This window comes from Oncorhynchus clarkii, unplaced genomic scaffold (genome assembly GCF_045791955.1).
Source record: "Oncorhynchus clarkii lewisi isolate Uvic-CL-2024 unplaced genomic scaffold, UVic_Ocla_1.0 unplaced_contig_6293_pilon_pilon, whole genome shotgun sequence".
Lineage (NCBI taxonomy): Eukaryota > Metazoa > Chordata > Actinopteri > Salmoniformes > Salmonidae > Oncorhynchus > Oncorhynchus clarkii.
This window is the reverse complement of record NW_027258237.1, coordinates 1-17,513: the sequence shown is the minus strand read 5'-3', so window position 1 is coordinate 17,513 and position 17,513 is coordinate 1. Positions and strand designations below refer to the sequence as shown.

The window sequence follows — 17,513 nt, the reverse complement described above, 5'->3', positions numbered from 1 at the left end:
TCAACATATCCTCCTAACAACACCTGTCTCAACATGTCCTCCTAACAACACCTGTCTCAACATATCCTCCTAACAACACCTGTCTCAACATATCCTCCTAACAACACCTGTCTCAACATATCCTCCTAACAACACCTGTCTCAACATGTCCTCCTAACAACACCTGTCTCAACATATCCTCCTAACAACACCTGTCTCAACATATCCTCCTAACAACACCTGTCTCAACATATCCTCCTAACAACACCTGTCTCAACATATCCTCCTAACAACACCTGTCTCAACATGTCCTCCTAACAACACCTGTCTCAACATATCCTCCTAACAACACCTGTCTCAACATATCCTCCTAACAACACCTGTCTCAACATGTCCTCCTAACAACACCTGTCTCAACATGTCCTCCTAACAACACCTGTCTCAACATGTCCTCCTAACAACACCTGTCTCAACATAGGAACAAGTTTTTGTTTATTTCATTCCAGTTATAAGTTTCGTCAATTTATTAATCTTCTTTTGTTTGAAACAGTACTGTCAATGTTAAGCACGTTTAACCTGATTATGCACAGGCCTATAGAAGTAGGCCTAGTCTACCTGCCTGCGCGCAAATGTAGGCCTAGAAATGTCCCCATTTGGGGGTCTGATAGTGTTTCTGATTGTCTCATCACCACCAGTGATCTGTGGCACTTCTCAAAGTCATTTTTCCTTCACCACAAACAGCAACTAAACAAAGTCTGTTTTTATAATTAATTGAGAATGACAATAGTTCCTCAAAGTATTTTTTTAAAAATATTTCCAGCTCCACTCGGCATGAAAGGGAAAAATGTAATGCCTTGATTCAGTGGAAACTCTTAAAATATCTGATTACTTTTAATCCTTTGTGAAAATAGCCTCCAGCTGTGTCTGTCCAGAGCTCACAGGAAGTTCAGAGGACTCCAAATATTTGATCGTTGCAGACGAGCCATGTGATTTAGAGGATATTTATTTTTATCGGGATGTTTTCTACCTGCAGGCTGCAATGTTTCTCTTTGTTGGCTTTGTGTAGGCTATTTTTACATAGTTGGAGGTGGCAATAAAAGTTACTTTTAGATTTGTATTTGATAATGAGATACAAAGACTTGGAAAATAAATGGACGTGTTCCACGGAAATGTGCATATGAAGATCAGAACTGGCATGGAGAGAGAGGGGGGGGGGGGGAGAGAGGGGGGGAGGAGAGAGAGAGAGGGGGTGGATAGAGAGAGAGAGAGGGGGGGAGAGAGAGGAGGAGAGAGGGAGGGGAGAGAGAGAGAGAGAGAGAGGAGGAGAGAGAGAGAGAGAGGAGGAGAGAGAGAGAGAAGAGGAGAGAGAGAGGGGAGAGAGAGAGAGAGAGAGGAGGAGAGAAGGGGGGAGAGAGAGAGGGAGAGGAGGAGAGAGAGAGAGAGGAGGAGAGAGGAGGGGGGAGAGAGAGGGGTGGAGGAGAGAGAGAGGGGGAGGAGAGAGAGAGAGGGGGTAGATAGAGAGAGAGAGAGGGGGGGAGAGAGGGGGGGAGGAGAGAGGGGGGAGGAGAGAGAGAGAGGGGGTAGATAGAGAGAGAGAGAGCGGGGGAGAAAGAGGAGGAGAGAGGGAGGGGAGAGAGAGAGAGAGAGAGAGGGGGAGAGAGAGGAGGAGAGAGGGAGGGAGGGGAGAGAGAGAGAGAGGAGGAGAGAGAGAGAGAGAGGAGGAGAGAGAGAGAGAAGAGGAGAGAGAGAGGGGAGAGAGAGAGAGAGAGAGGAGGAGAGAAGGGGGAGAGAGAGAGGGAGAGGAGGAGAGAGAGAGAGAGAAGAGGAGGAGATAGGGGGGGAGAGAGAGAGAGAGAGAGGGGGGGAGGAGAGAGAGAGAGGGGGTAGATAGAGAGAGAGAGGGGGGGAGAGAGAGGAGGAGAGAGGGAGGGGAGAGAGAGAGAGGGGGAGAGAGAGGAGGAGAGAGGGAGGGAGGGGAGAGAGAGAGAGAGGGGGAGAGAGAGGGGGGAGGGGGTAGATAGAGAGAGAGAGAGGGGGAGAGAGAGGAGGAGAGAGGGAGGGGAGAGAGAGAGAGGGAGAGAGAGGAGGAGAGAGGGAGGGAGGGGAGAGAGAGAGAGAGAGACGAGGAGAGAAGGGGGGAGAGAGAGAGAGAGGAGGAGAGAGGGGGGGGGGGAGGAGAGAGAGAGGGGGTAGATAGAGAGAGAGGGGGGGTGAGAGAGGAGGAGAGAGGGAGCGGAGAGAGAGAGAGAGGGGGAGAGAGAGGAGGAGAGAGGGATGGAGGGGGAGAGAGAGAGAGAGGGGGGAGATAGAGAGAGAGGAGGAGAGAGAGAGAGAGAGGGAGAGAGGCAGGGAGATAGAGAAGGGGAGATAGAGAGAGAGGGGGGGAAGAGGGAGATAGAGAGAGAGAGAGAGACAGAGAGAGGAGGGGGTGGAGAGAGAGGGGGAGATAGAGAAGGGGAGATAGAGAGAGAGGGGGGAAGAGGGAGATAGAGAGAGAGAGAGAGACAGAGAGAGGAGGGGGTGGAGAGAGAGGGGGAGATAGAGAGAGGGGGGAGATAGAGAGAGAGGAGGAGAGAGAGAGAGAGAGAGAGAGGGGGAGATAGAGAGAGAGAGAGAGGAGGAGAGAGGGGGAGAGAGAGAGAGAGAGGATGGGAGAGAGAGGGGGAGAGAGAGAGAGGGTGGAGAGAGAGAGAGAGGAGGAGAGAGGGGGAGAGAGAGAGAGACGAGGAGAGAGAGGGCGAGGGATAGAGAGGGAGGGGAGAGAGAGGGGGAGAGAGAGAGAGGAGGAGGAGAGAGGGGAGAGAGAGAGGGGGGAGATAGCGAGAGAGAGAGGAGGAGAGAGGGGGGAGAGAGAGAGAGTAGGAGAGAGAGGGGGAGAGAGAGAGAGAGGAGGAGAGAGAGAGAGGAGGAGAGAGGAGGGGGGAGAGAGAGAGAGAGGAGGAGAGACAGGGGGAGAGATATAGAGTGAGGGGAGAGAGAGGGGGAGAGAGAGAGAGCGAGAGGAGGAGAGAGGGGGGGAGAGAGAGAGAGGAGGAGAGAGAGGGGGGAGAGAGGGGAGGGGAGATAGAGAGAGAGGGGGAAGAGGGAGATAGAGAGAGAGAGAGAGAGAGACAGAGAGAGGGGGGGAGATAGAGAGAGAGGGGGGGGGAGAGAGAGGAGGAGAGAGGAGGGGGTGGAGAGAGAGAGAGGGAGTGGAGAGAGAGGGGAGAGAAAGAGAGGGGGGGGGATAGAGAGAGAGGAGAAGAGAGGAGGGGGGAGATAGAGAGAGAGGAGGAGAGAGAGAGAGGAGGAGAGAGAGAGGGGAGAGAGAGAGGAGGAGAGAGAGAGTGGGGAGATAGAGAGAGAGGAGGAGAGATAAGGGGGGGGGAGAGAGAGATGAGGAGAGAGAGAGAGGAAGGGAGATAGAGAGAGAGGAGGAGAGAGGAGGGGGGAGAGAGAGAGAGGAGGAGAGAGAGAGGGGGAGATAGAGAGAGAGAGAGGAGGAGAGAGGGGGAGAGAGAGAGAGAGAGGAGGAGAGAGGAGGGGGGTGAGAGATAGAGAGGAGGAGAGAGAGAGGGGGGAGATAGAGAGAGAGGAGGAGAGATGGGTGGGAGAGAGAGAGGAGGAGAGAGAGGGGGGTGGGAGATATAGAGAGAGGGGGGATAAGGGAGATAGAGAGAGAGAAAGACAGAGAGAGGGTGGGAGATAGAGAGAGAGGGGGGGAAGAGGGAGAGAGAGAGAGAGAGACAGAGAGGGGGGAGATAGAGAGAGAGGGGGGGAAGAGGGAGATAGAGAGAGAAAGAGAGGGAGGGAGATAGAGAGAGAGAGAGAGAGGGGGGAGAGAGAGAGAGAGGGATGGGAGATAGAGAGAGAGAGAAGGGGGAGATAGAGAGAGAGAGAGGGGGAGGGGGGAGATAGAGAGAGAGAGGGGAAAGGAAAAGAGGGTGAGAGAGACAGAGAGGTGGAGAGAGAGGATAGAGAGAGAGAGAGAGAGAGGGAGGGAGGGAAGTGGAGAGAGATAGTAGACTCAAATTGGTGTCTGGGGTCGGAGTCTGTAGTCATGTAATTAGTTGGCAGCAGCCCAGTGACCCTGTACACAGGAGCAGGGTATTCTCCTGGTGGGAGAGAAAAGGAACCAGCCTCTTTGACGCCTCTTCTACTGTTCTGGTGTTTTGTATCCTTTATTTAACCAGGAAAGTCACCTTGAGATTGACATCTCTTTTGCCCCTAGACGCTGATCTTGATGAGTTGCCCCTAGACGCCATCTTGATGAGTTGCCCCTAGACGCTGATCATGATGAGTTGCCCCTAGACGCCATTTTGATGAGTTGCCCCTAGACGCTGATCATGATGAGTTGCCCCTAGACGCCATCTTGATGAGTTGCCCCTAGACACTGATCATGATGAGTTGCCCCTAGACACTGATCATGATGAGTTGCCCCTAGACACTGATCATGATGAGTTGCCCCTAGACACTGATCATGATGAGTTGCCCCTAGACACTGATCATGATGAGTTGCCCCTAGACACTGATCATGATGAGTTGCCCCTAGACGCTGATCTTGATGAGTTGCCCCTAGACACTGATCATGATGAGTTGCCCCTAGACACTGATCATGATGAGTTGCCCCTAGACACTGATCATGATGAGTTGCCCCTAGACGCTGATCTTGATGAGTTGCCCCTAGACGCTGATCATGATGAGTTGCCCCTAGACGCTGATCTTGATGAGTTGCCCCTAGACGCTGATCATGATGAGTTGCCCCTAGACGCTGATCATGATGAGTTGCCCCTAGACGCTGATCTTGATGAGTTGCCCCTAGACGCTGATCATGATGAGTTGCCCCTAGACGCTGATCATGATGAGTTGCCCCTAGACACTGATCATGATGAGTTGCCCCTAGACGCTGATCATGATGAGTTGCCCCTAGACACTGATCATGATGAGTTGCCCTAGACACTGATCATGATGAGTTGCCCCTAGACACTGATCTTTATGAGTTTCCCCTAGATGCTGATCTTTAAGTTATTGGGGTTGGGAACACTTCATATGGGTGGGAAATCTATCAGTGTCCTTACCCGGTAATCAGTCTGGTATGACAGCAGCCCATGCTTGGCATTGTTTACCTGAGTACTTGTTAGATGTTACTGCATTGTCGGAACTAGAAACACAAGCATTTCGCTACACTCGCATTAACATCTGCTAACCATGTGTATGTGACCAATAACATTTGATTTGAAATGCTTACTTACAAGTCCTTAACCAACAACAGCTATGGAGCCTCCATCCTACTAAACTACACTATAGTAGTTACAGACCCATATAGCTATGGAGCCTCCATCCTACTAAACTACACTGTTGCAGTTACAGACCCATACAGCCTCCATCCTACTAAACTACACTGTTGCAGTTACAGATCCATACAGCCTCCATTCTACTAAACTACACTGTAGCAGTTACAGACCCATACAGCCTCCATCCTACTAAACTACACTGTAGTAGTTACAGATCCATACAGACTCCATCCTACTGAACTACACTGTAGTAGTTACAGATCCATACAGCTATGGAGCCTCCATCCTACTAAACTACACTGTAGCAGTTACAGATCCATACAGCCTCCATCCTACTAAACTACACTGTAGCAGTTACAGATCCATACAGCCTCCATCCTACTAAACTACACTGTAGCAGTTACAGATCCATACAGCTATGGAGCCTCCATCCTACTAAACTACACTGTAGTAGTTACAGACCCATACAGCTATGGAGCCTCCATCCTACTAAACTACACTGTAGCAGTTACAGATCCATACAGCCTCCATCCTACTAAACTACACTTCCTGAGTTATGCTTACTCACAGGTGTTGGAGCATGCTATATAACCAATTAGCACAGGTGGTCGCCTCGTCTTCCATCTTTTTTTCTGTAAACAAGTGCTGTGACATGGAGATATGGCCGTGTGGGAACACTAACCTTATCGAGGTGTGAAAAATGATTTCTCACGGATGTGAAATTTAAGGTCCTCATGCTTCCCGAAACAGTACCGCGAGCAACATGCGTTAATGTTCACACCGAACATCGGAGATCTTACCAAGACACCCCTCTACTGAAGACACCTTCGTCCAACGACTCTGATGTGTAATGTAGTGGAACTGAGACGATCGAGTGGAACTGAGACGATCGACTGGAACTGAGACGATCGAGTGGAACTGAGACGATCGAGTGGAACTGAGACGATCGACTGGAACTGAGACGATCGAGTGGAACTGAGACGATCGAGTGGAACTGAGACGATCGAGTGGAACTGAGACAATCGGCTGGAACTGAGACGATCGACTGGAACTGAGACGATCGAGTGGAACTGAGACGATCGACTGGAACTGAGACGATCGAGTGGAACTGAGACGATCGAGTGGAACTGAGACGATCGAGTGGAACTGAGACGATCGACTGGAACTGAGACGATCGAGTGGAACTGAGACGATCGAGTGGAACTGAGACGATCGAGTGGAACTGAGACGATCGAGTGGAACTGAGGCGATCGAGTGGAACTGAGACGATCGAGTGGAACTGAGACGATCGAGTGGAACTGAGGCGATCGAGTGGAACTGAGACGATCGAGTGGAACTGAGATGATCAAGTGGAACTGAGACGATCAGATGTAGGCTATAGACTATATCAACGACCCATATGTAGGCTATAGACTAAGCAACGACCCAGATGTAGGCTATAGACTATATCAACGACCTATAGACTATGTCAACGACCCAGATGTAGGCTATAGACTATATCAACGACCCAGATGTAGGCTATAGACTAAGCAACGACCCAGATGTAGGCTATAGACTATATCAACGACCTATAGACTATGTCTACGACCCAGATGTAGGCTATAGACTATATCAACAACCCAGATGTAGGCTATAGACTATATCCACGACCCAGATGTAGGCTATAGACTATATCAACGACCCAGATGTAGGCTATAGACTATATCCACGACCCAAATGTAGGCTATAGACTATATCAACGACCCAGATGTAGGCTATAGACTATATCAACGACCCAGATGTAGGCTATAGACTATATCAACGACCCAGATGTAGGCTATAGACTATATTTTACCGACCCAGATGTAGTCTATAGACTTAATCAGTCTATTTTCTTAAATACTGATTGGTGCTCCTAACTTTTTAAAAGTAGCCTATATTTATAGCCCTATAGATGTTATAGGCCTAATGTATAATCTAGAAATAAAGACTATTATGTCATGCAGTGTAGTTCAGTGCGCCATCGTTTGATGATTAACCCAGTCAACTCAACTCCCCCTGATTCCGGACTGTTTCGCAACCAGGGCTTGTGTCCAAAAATGGCATACTGTTCCCTACATAGTGCACTACTTTCTACCAGATCCCTATGGGCCCAGCTCAAAATAGTGCACTAGATAGGGAATAGGGTGCAGTTTGGGACGAAAGAGATCCGTTGAGCAGCGGAGCGCCCGCCTGGCTGGCAGACTGTCTGTTTCTATCAGTTGTGTTCAGATTATTGCCGTCAGTCAGCATGGCCCTTCTCTCCACTCTCACGCCGGTGTTCGTGGCTGTTTTATGCGTGATCCTAGTTTTTCTGTTCAAAAGCTCTCAGAAGAAGGAGAACAAGGCAGTGAAACCCGAGCGGAAGCCCGAGGCCGAGGCCCGACCGTGGGTGGATGAGGATCTTCAGGACGACACAGAGATCCGACACAAAGATGAAGGTAGTTAGCCCTAATAACCTCTCCTATCTACCGAAGTGTCCACTTGTTCACTTCCCTTCATGGATTTGAAAGGAAATGACCATTTCTATTGGTCAACAGCTTGCGAAAATATGCAAAAAAATCTAACTTGTACCGAATAAATAATTGACGGATTGTGGCAAGATGATATTTCGCAATTTAGTGTGAATGGCATTATAAGCAAGACGTGTTTGTGTACATTTTTTTACATCCAAATTACTGGACGAAAACAGACTGAGAAAGGGCATTATTGGAAAGTGATGGTATTCAAACTTTTTCAGGGGGGACCCCACCCCAAATAAAACCTTAGAATCTGGACATTTAGATTTTTACATCAACAAATAACCTTCAATTCATGACATTTTCATCTCTTATCAAAATCAAAAGAAACCAATAAATACATTTACTCAATAAAACAGTATTTTATAAAAATTATCTTTCTCAAAAACGTTTGTATATTGTCCCATAAAATAATCTGTACTCTTCATTATTTGTTCCTAAAAAATTAAAAATAAAGTTTTGTTGTTGTGTGGGGTGGACCCCACTGCAGTCCCCCAGCGAGCCCACGACCCCGACTTTGAATGCCACTGTGGTAAAGGCTGTGTGTAGTGTAGCCTATGAAAAACATGCTATTAAAGCCACCGGTGCAGTCGACTGGGTTCTCTGCGTCAGAGCACTCCTCTAGGTCCTCTAGGTCAAACAGAGAGACCTGCTGCTACCTGCGATCTGTAGGCTAATTTGCACAGAGCACTCCTCTATCTTACTCTAGACCTAAAGCCCTTTACTCTAGACCTGATATCTGTAGGCTAATGTGCACAGCCCTTTACTCTAGATCTATAGCCCTTTACTCTAGACCTATAGCCCTTTACTCTAGACCTATAGCCCTTTACTCTAGATCTATAGCCCTTTACTCTAGACCTATAGCCCTTTACTCTAGACCTATAGCCCTTTACTCTAGATCTATAGCCCTTTACTCTAGACCTATAGCCCTTTACTCTAGACCTATAGCCCTTTACTCTAGACCTATAGCCCTTTACTCTAGACCTATAGCCCTTTACTCTAGACCTATAGCCCTTTACTCTAGACCTATAGCCCTTTACTATAGACCTATAGCCCTTTACTCTAGATCTATACTAGACCTATAGCCCTTTACTCTAGACCTATACTAGACCTATAGCCCTTTACTCTAGACCTATAGCCCTTTACTCTAGACCTATAGCCTATAGCCCTTTACTCTAGACCTATAGCCTATAGCCCTTTACTCTAGACCTATAGCCCTTTACTCTAGACCTATAGCCCTTTACTCTAGACCTATAGCCTATAGCCCTTTACTCTAGACCTATAGCCCTTTACTCTAGACCTATAGCCCTTTACTCTAGACCTATAGCCCTTTACTCTAGACCTATAGCCTATAGCCCTTTACTCTAGACCTATAGCCCTTTACTCTAGACCTATAGCCCTTTACTCTAGACCTATAGCCCTTTACTCTAGACCTATAGCCCTTTACTCTAGACCTATAGCCTATAGCCCTTTACTCTAGACCTATAGCCCTTTACTCTAGATCTATAGCCCTTTACTCTAGACCTATAGCCCTTTACTCTAGACCTATAGCCTATAGCCCTTTACTCTAGACCTATAGCCCTTTACTCTAGACCTATAGCCCTTTACTCTAGACCTATAGCCTATAGCCCTTTACTCTAGACCTATAGCCCTTTACTCTAGACCTATAGCCTATAGCCCTTTACTCTAGACCTATAGCCCTTTACTCTAGACCTATAGCCCTTTACTCTAGACCTATAGCCCTTTACTCTAGACCTATAGCCCTTTACTCTAGACCTATAGCCCTTTACTCTAGATCTATAGCCTATAGCCCTTTACTCTAGATCTATAGCCCTTTACTCTAGACCTATAGCCCTTTACTCTAGACCTATAGCCCTTTACTCTAGACCTATAGCCCTTTACTCTAGATCTATAGCCCTTTACTCTAGATCTATAGCCCTTTACTCTAGATCTATAGCCTATAGCCCTTTACTCTAGATCTATAGCCCTTTACTCTAGATCTATAGCCTATAGCCCTTTACTCTAGACCTATAGCCCTTTACTCTAGACCTATAGCCTATAGCCCTTTACTCTAGATCTATAGCCCTTTACTCTAGACCTATAGCCCTTTACTCTAGACCTATAGCCCTTTACTCTAGACCTATAGCCCTTTATTCTAGACCTATAGCCTATAGCCCTTTACTCTAGACCTATAGCCCTTTACTCTAGACCTATAGCCTATAGCCCTTTACTCTAGACCTATAGCCCTTTACTCTAGACCTATAGCCCTTTACTCTAGACCTATAGCCCTTTACTCTAGACCTATAGCCCTTTACTCTAGACCTATAGCCCTTTACTCTAGACCTATAGCCCTTTACTCTAGATCTATAGCCCTTTACTCTAGATCTATAGCCCTTTACTCTAGATCTATAGCCCTTTACTCTAGACCTATAGCCTATAGCCCTTTACTCTAGACCTATAGCCCTTTACTCTAGACCTATAGCCCTTTACTCTAGACCTATAGCCCTTTACTCTAGACCTATAGCCCTTTACTCTAGACCTATAGCCTATAGCCCTTTACTCTAGATCTATAGCCCTTTACTCTAGACCTATAGCCCTTTACTCTAGACCTATAGCCTATAGCCCTTTACTCTAGACCTATTTCCCTTTACTCTAGACCTATAGCCCTTTACTCTAGACCTATAGCCTATAGCCCTTTACTCTAGACCTATAGCCCTTTACTCTAGACCTATAGCCCTTTACTCTAGACCTATAGCCCTTTACTCTAGACCTATAGCCCTTTACTCTAGACCTATAGCCCTTTACTCTAGACCTATAGCCCTTTACTCTAGATCTATAGCCCTTTACTCTAGACCTATAGCCCTTTACTCTAGATCTATAGCCCTTTACTCTAGACTTATAGCCCTTTACTCTAGACCTATAGCCTATAGCCCTTTACTCTAGATCTATAGCCCTTTACTCTAGATCTATAGCCCTTTACTCTAGACCTATAGCCCTTTACTCTAGATCTATAGCCCTTTACTCTAGACCTATAGCCCTTTACTCTAGATCTATAGCCCTTTACTCTAGACTTATAGCCCTTTACTCTAGACCTATAGCCTATAGCCCTTTACTCTAGATCTATAGCCCTTTACTCTAGATCTATAGCCCTTTACTCTAGACCTATAGCCCTTTACTCTAGACCTACAGCCCTTTATTCTAGACCTATAGCCCTTTACTCTAGACCTATAGCCTATAGCCCTTTACTCTAGACCTATAGCCCTTTACTCTAGACCTATAGCCTATAGCCCTTTACTCTAGATCTATAGCCCTTTACTCTAGACCTATAGCCCTTTACTCTAGACCTATAGCCCTTTACTCTAGACCTATATCCCTTTACTCTAGACCTATAGCCCTTTACTCTAGACCTACAGCCCTTTATTCTAGACCTATAGCCCTTTACTCTAGACCTATAGCCTATAGCCCTTTACTCTAGACCTATAGCCCTTTACTCTAGACCTATAGCCCTTTACTCTAGACCTATAGCCCTTTACTCTAGACCTATAGCCTATAGCCCTTTACTCTAGACCTATAGCCCTTTACTCTAGATCTATAGCCCTTTACTCTAGATCTATAGCCCTTTACTCTAGACCTATAGCCCTTTACTCTAGACCTATAGCCCTTTACTCTAGATCTATAGCCCTTTACTCTAGACCTATAGCCCTTTACTCTAGACCTATAGCCCTTTACTCTAGACCTATAGCCCTTTACTCTAGACCTATAGCCCTTTACTCTAGACCTATAGCCCTTTACTCTAGACCTATAGCCCTTTACTCTAGACCTATAGCCCTTTACTCTAGATCTATAGCCCTTTACTCTAGACCTATAGCCCTTTACTCTAGACCTATAGCCTATAGCCCTTTACTCTAGACCTATAGCCTATAGCCCTTTACTCTAGACCTATAGCCTATAGCCCTTTACTCTAGACCTATAGCCTATAGCCCTTTACTCTAGATCTATAGCCCTTTACTCTAGACCTATAGCCGATAGCCCTTTACTCTAGACCTATAGCCTATAGCCCTTTACTCTAGTCCTATAGCCTATAGCCCTTTACTCTAGACCTATAGCCCTTTACTCTAGACCTACAGCCCTTTACTCTAGACCTATAGCCTATAGCCCTTTACTCTAGACCTATAGCCCTTTACTCTAGATCTATAGCCCTTTACTCTAGACCTATAGCCCTTTACTCTAGACCTATAGCCTATAGCCCTTTACTCTAGATCTATAGCCCTTTACTCTAGATCTATAGCCCTTTACTCTAGACCTATAGCCCTTTACTCTAGATCTATAGCCCTTTACTCTAGACCTATAGCCCTTTACTCTAGATCTATAGCCCTTTACTCTAGACCTATAGCCTATAGCCCTTTACTCTAGTCCTATAGCCTATAGCCCTTTACTCTAGACCTATAGCCCTTTACTCTAGATCTATAGCCCTTTACTCTAGACCTATAGCCTATTGCCCTTTACTCTAGACCTATAGCCCTTCACTCTAGACCTACAGCCCTTTACTCTAGACCTATAGCCTATAGCCCTTTACTCTAGACCTATAGCCCTTTACTCTAGACCTATAGCCCTTTACTCTAGACCTATAGCCCTTTACTCTAGACCTATAGCCCTTTACTCTAGACCTATAGCCCTTTACTCTAGACCTATAGCCCTTTACTCTAGACCTATAGCCCTTTACTCTAGACCTATAGCCCTTTACTCTAGATCTATAGCCCTTTACTCTAGACCTATAGCCCTTTACTCTAGACCTATAGCCCTTTACTCTAGATCTATAGCCCTTTACTCTAGATCTATAGCCCTTTACTCTAGATCTATAGCCCTTTACTCTAGACTTATAGCCCTTTACTCTAGATCTATAGCCTACAGCCCTTTACTCTAGACCTATAGCCTATAGCCCTTTACTCTAGACCTATAGCCCTTTACTCTAGACCTATAGCCCTTTACTCTAGACCTATAGCCCTTTACTCTAGACCTATAGCCTATAGCCCTTTACTCTAGACCTATAGCCCTTTACTCTAGACCTATAGCCCTTTACTCTAGACCTATAGCCCTTTACTCTAGACCTATAGCCCTTTACTCTAGACCTATAGCCCTTTACTCTAGACCTATAGCCCTTTACTCTAGATCTATAGCCCTTTACTCTAGACCTATAGCCCTTTACTCTAGACCTATAGCCCTTTACTCTAGACCTACAGCCCTTTACTCTAGACCTATAGCCCTTTACTCTAGACCTATATCCCTTTACTCTAGACCTATAGCCCTTTACTCTAGACCTATAGCCCTTTACTCTAGACCTATAGCCCTTTACTCTAGACCTATAGCCTATAGCCCTTTTCTCTAGACCTATAGCCCTTTACTCTAGACCTATAGCCTATAGCCCTTTACTCTAGACCTATATCCCTTTACTCTAGACCTATAGCCCTTTACTCTAGACCTATAGCCTATAGCCCTTTACTCTAGACCTATATCCCTTTACTCTAGACCTATAGCCTATAGCCCTTTACTCTAGACCTATATCCCTTTACTCTAGACCTATAGCCTATAGCCCTTTACTCTAGACCTACAGCCTATAGCCCTTTACTCTAGACCTATAGCCCTTTACTCTAGATCTATAGCCCTTTACTCTAGACCTATAGCCTATAGCCCTTTACTCTAGTCCTATAGCCTATAGCCCTTTACTCTAGACCTATAGCCCTTTACTCTAGACCTATAGCCCTTTACTCTAGACCTATAGCCCTTTACTCTAGACCTATAGCCCTTTACTCTAGACCTACAGCCCTTTACTCTAGACCTATAGCCTATAGCCCTTTACTCTAGACCTATAGCCTATAGCCCTTTACTCTAGACCTATAGCCTATAGCCCTTTACTCTAGACCTATAGCCTATAGCCCTTTACTCTAGATCTATAGCCCTTTACTCTAGACCTATAGCCTATAGCCCTTTACTCTAGATCTATAGCCCTTTACTCTAGACCTACAGCCCTTTACTCTAGATCTATAGCCTATAGCCCTTTACTCTAGACCTATAGCCCTTTACTCTAGATCTATAGCCCTTTACTCTAGACCTACAGCCCTTTACTCTAGACCTATAGCCCTTTACTCTAGACCTATAGCCCTTTACTCTAGACCTATAGCCTATAGCCCTTTACTCTAGACCTATAGCCCTTTACTCTAGACCTATAGCCTATAGCCCTTTACTCTAGATCTATAGCCCTTTACTCTAGACCTACAGCCCTTTACTCTAGACCTATAGCCCTTTACTCTAGACCTACAGCCCTTTACTCTAGATCTATAGCCCTTTACTCTAGACCTACAGCCCTTTACTCTAGATCTATAGCCCTTTACTCTAGACCTATAGCCCTTTACTCTAGACCTATAGCCCTTTACTCTAGACCTATAGCCTATAGCCCTTTACTCTAGATCTATAGCCCTTTATTCTAGATCTATAGCCCTTTACTCTAGATCTACAGCCCTTTACTCTAGATCTATAGCCTATAGCCCTTTACTCTAGATCTATAGCCCTTTACTCTAGACCTATAGCCCTTTACTCTAGACCTATAGCCCTTTACTCTAGACCTATAGCCCTTTACTCTAGACCTATAGCCTATAGCCCTTTACTCTAGACCTATAGCCCTTTACTCTAGACCTATAGCCTATAGCCCTTTACTCTAGACCTATAGCCCTTTACTCTAGACCTATAGCCTATAGCCCTTTACTCTAGACCTATAGCCCTTTACTCTAGACCTATAGCCCTTTACTCTAGACCTATAGCCCTTTACTCTAGATCTATAGCCCTTTACTCTAGACCTATAGCCCTTTACTCTAGACTTATAGCCCTTTACTCTAGACCTATAGCCCTTTACTCTAGACCTATAGCCCTTTACTCTAGATCTATAGCCCTTTACTCTAGATCTATAGCCTATAGCCCTTTACTCTAGACCTATAGCCCTTTACTCTAGATCTATAGCCCTTTACTCTAGATCTATAGCCTACAGCCCTTTACTCTAGACCTATAGCCCTTTACTCTAGATCTATAGCCCTTTACTCTAGATCTATAGCCCTTTACTCTAGACCTATAGCCCTTTACTCTAGACCTATAGCCCTTTACTCTAGACCTATAGCCCTTTACTCTAGACCTATAGCCCTTTACTCTAGACCTATAGCCCTTTACTCTAGACCTATAGCCCTTTACTCTAGACCTATAGCCCTTTACTCTAGACCTATAGCCCTTTACTCTAGACCTATAGCCCTTTACTCTAGACCTATAGCCTATAGCCCTTTACTCTAGATCTATAGCCCTTTACTCTAGACCTACAGCCCTTTACTCTAGATCTATAGCCTATAGCCCTTTACTCTAGATCTATAGCCCTTTACTCTAGACCTATAGCCATTTACTCTAGACCTATAGCCCTTTACTCTAGACCTATAGCCCTTTACTCTAGACCTATAGCCCTTTACTCTAGACCTATAGCCTATAGCCCTTTACTCTAGACCTATAGCCCTTTACTCTAGACCTATAGCCTATAGCCCTTTACTCTAGACCTATAGCCCTTTACTCTAGACCTATAGCCCTTTACTCTAGACCTATAGCCTATAGCCCTTTACTCTAGACCTATAGCCTATAGCCCTTTACTCTAGACCTATAGCCTATAGCCCTTTACTCTAGACCTATAGCCCTTTACTCTAGACCTATAGCCCTTTACTCTAGGACTAGCCAACTAAACTCAACTAAACTAAACTCTACAATTTATGATGGAGTTAAGCTGCAACTAGTCTGGGTGGACTGGAGCGCAGAGGTTTTTTATCAAAAGTGACTTCAGCACCCAAAGAATAGCCCGCAATTACACAGAACAATGTCGTGTGTCAATCCCCCCTCTCCTCTCAATACTCAGTCTGACTCAGTCTACAGTCTATGTCTATATATTGCTCAACCTTTGAACCCAAAGCGAGAAAATGACTGCCAAGACAAGAGAAAGAAATAGAGAGAGAGAGAACCTTATTTTCCTTCCTAAATAATGTGTGCATGGGGGGAACAGATCATTAACCACAGAACAGATAATTAACCACAGAACAGATCATTAACCATAGAACAGATCATTAACCATAGAGAACCACAGAACAGATTATTAACCACACAACAGATAATTAACCACAGAACAGATCATTATCAACAGAACAGATAATTAATCACAGAACAGATCATTATCCACAGGGAACCACAGAACAGATCATTAACCACAGAACAGATCATTATCCACAGGGAACCACAGAACAGATCATTAACCACAGAACAGATCATTAACCACAGAACAGATCATTATCCACAGGGAACCACAAAACAGATCGCTAACCACAGAACAGATCATTATCCACAGGGAACCACAGAACAGATCATTAACCACAGGGAACCACAGAACAGATCATTAACCACAGGGAACCACAGAACAGATCATTAACCACAGGGAACCACAGAACAGATCATTAACCACATAACAGATCATTAACCACAGAACAGATCATTAACCACAGGGAACCACAGAACAGATCATTAACCACAGGGAACCACAGAACAGATCATTAACCATAGAGAACCACAGAACAGATGAGCGCAACTCAAGGTAGTATGAATGAACACATTCGGTCAGGTAGCTATACAAATGGTTACACTAACCAACAAATATGTGCATGATGTGCACATCTGACTATAAATTAAAATTGCAGATTGCGCCTTTAATCGCATTCAATCCGCCTACAATTTAAAAAGCCTTGCTTTCTGTAGCTTCATAATTCAGACGAATGTTCTTCCCCCCTGTCTGTCTGGTTTTAGAGGATGGTGATTGGGTGGAGAGTGGTGGGGAGGAGGAGCTGGCCCACGTGCCCTACCCGGCTTCTCGGTACCCCGTAGAGGTCATGGTTCAGAGGTCACAGGACTTCTTCAGCCTGATGAACCAGAGGAGGTCTGTCCGCTTCATCAGCCCCGAGCCCGTTCCACGACAGGTCATCGACAACGTCATCCGCACTGCAGGTAACACATGCATAATGCACACAGACACACACAGACACACACACAGACAGACACACATGAATGTGTTGTCTGTGTTGTCCAGGCACAGCCCCCAGTGGAGCCCACACAGAACCCTGGACGTTTGTGGTGGTGTCAGACCCAGAGGTGAAGCACCAGATCAGGCTAGTGGTGGAGGAGGAGGAGGAAGTCAACTACCGCCAGAGGATGGGGGACAAGTGGGTCAGTGACCTGCAGAGGCTCAGGTCAGATAAAACACCATGTAGATATACACCATGTAGATATACAATAAGTAGATATACAATAAGTAGATATACACCATGTAAATTTACACCATGTAGACATACACCATGTAAATATACACCATGTAGACATACACCATGTAAATATACACCATGTAGACATACACCATGTAAATATACACCATGTAGACATACACCATGTAAATATACACCATGTAGACATACACCATGTAAATATACACCATGTAGACATACACCATGTAAATATACACCATGTAGACATACACCATGTAAATATACACCATGTAGACATACACCATGTAAATATACACCATGTAGACATACACCATGTAAATATACACCATGTAGACATACACCATGTAAAAAATACACCATGTAGATAGATATACAATAAG

The 17,513-nt window shown here is 45.4% G+C and overlaps 1 protein-coding gene across 1 annotated transcript; it reads left to right on the top strand.

Annotated features, from left to right (window-relative positions):
• Nucleotides 1-7,429: 7,429 nt before the first annotated feature.
• Nucleotides 7,430-17,100, top strand: LOC139396221 (iodotyrosine deiodinase-like; the record flags this gene model as incomplete). The annotated part of the gene is given in 3 exon segments (XM_071143359.1): nucleotides 7,430-7,711; nucleotides 16,661-16,858; nucleotides 16,941-17,100. Coding segments are annotated over 3 exon segments (548 nt in total), but the record flags the coding sequence as incomplete, so codon positions are not given.
• Between the last annotated feature and the right edge of the window lie 413 nt (nucleotides 17,101-17,513).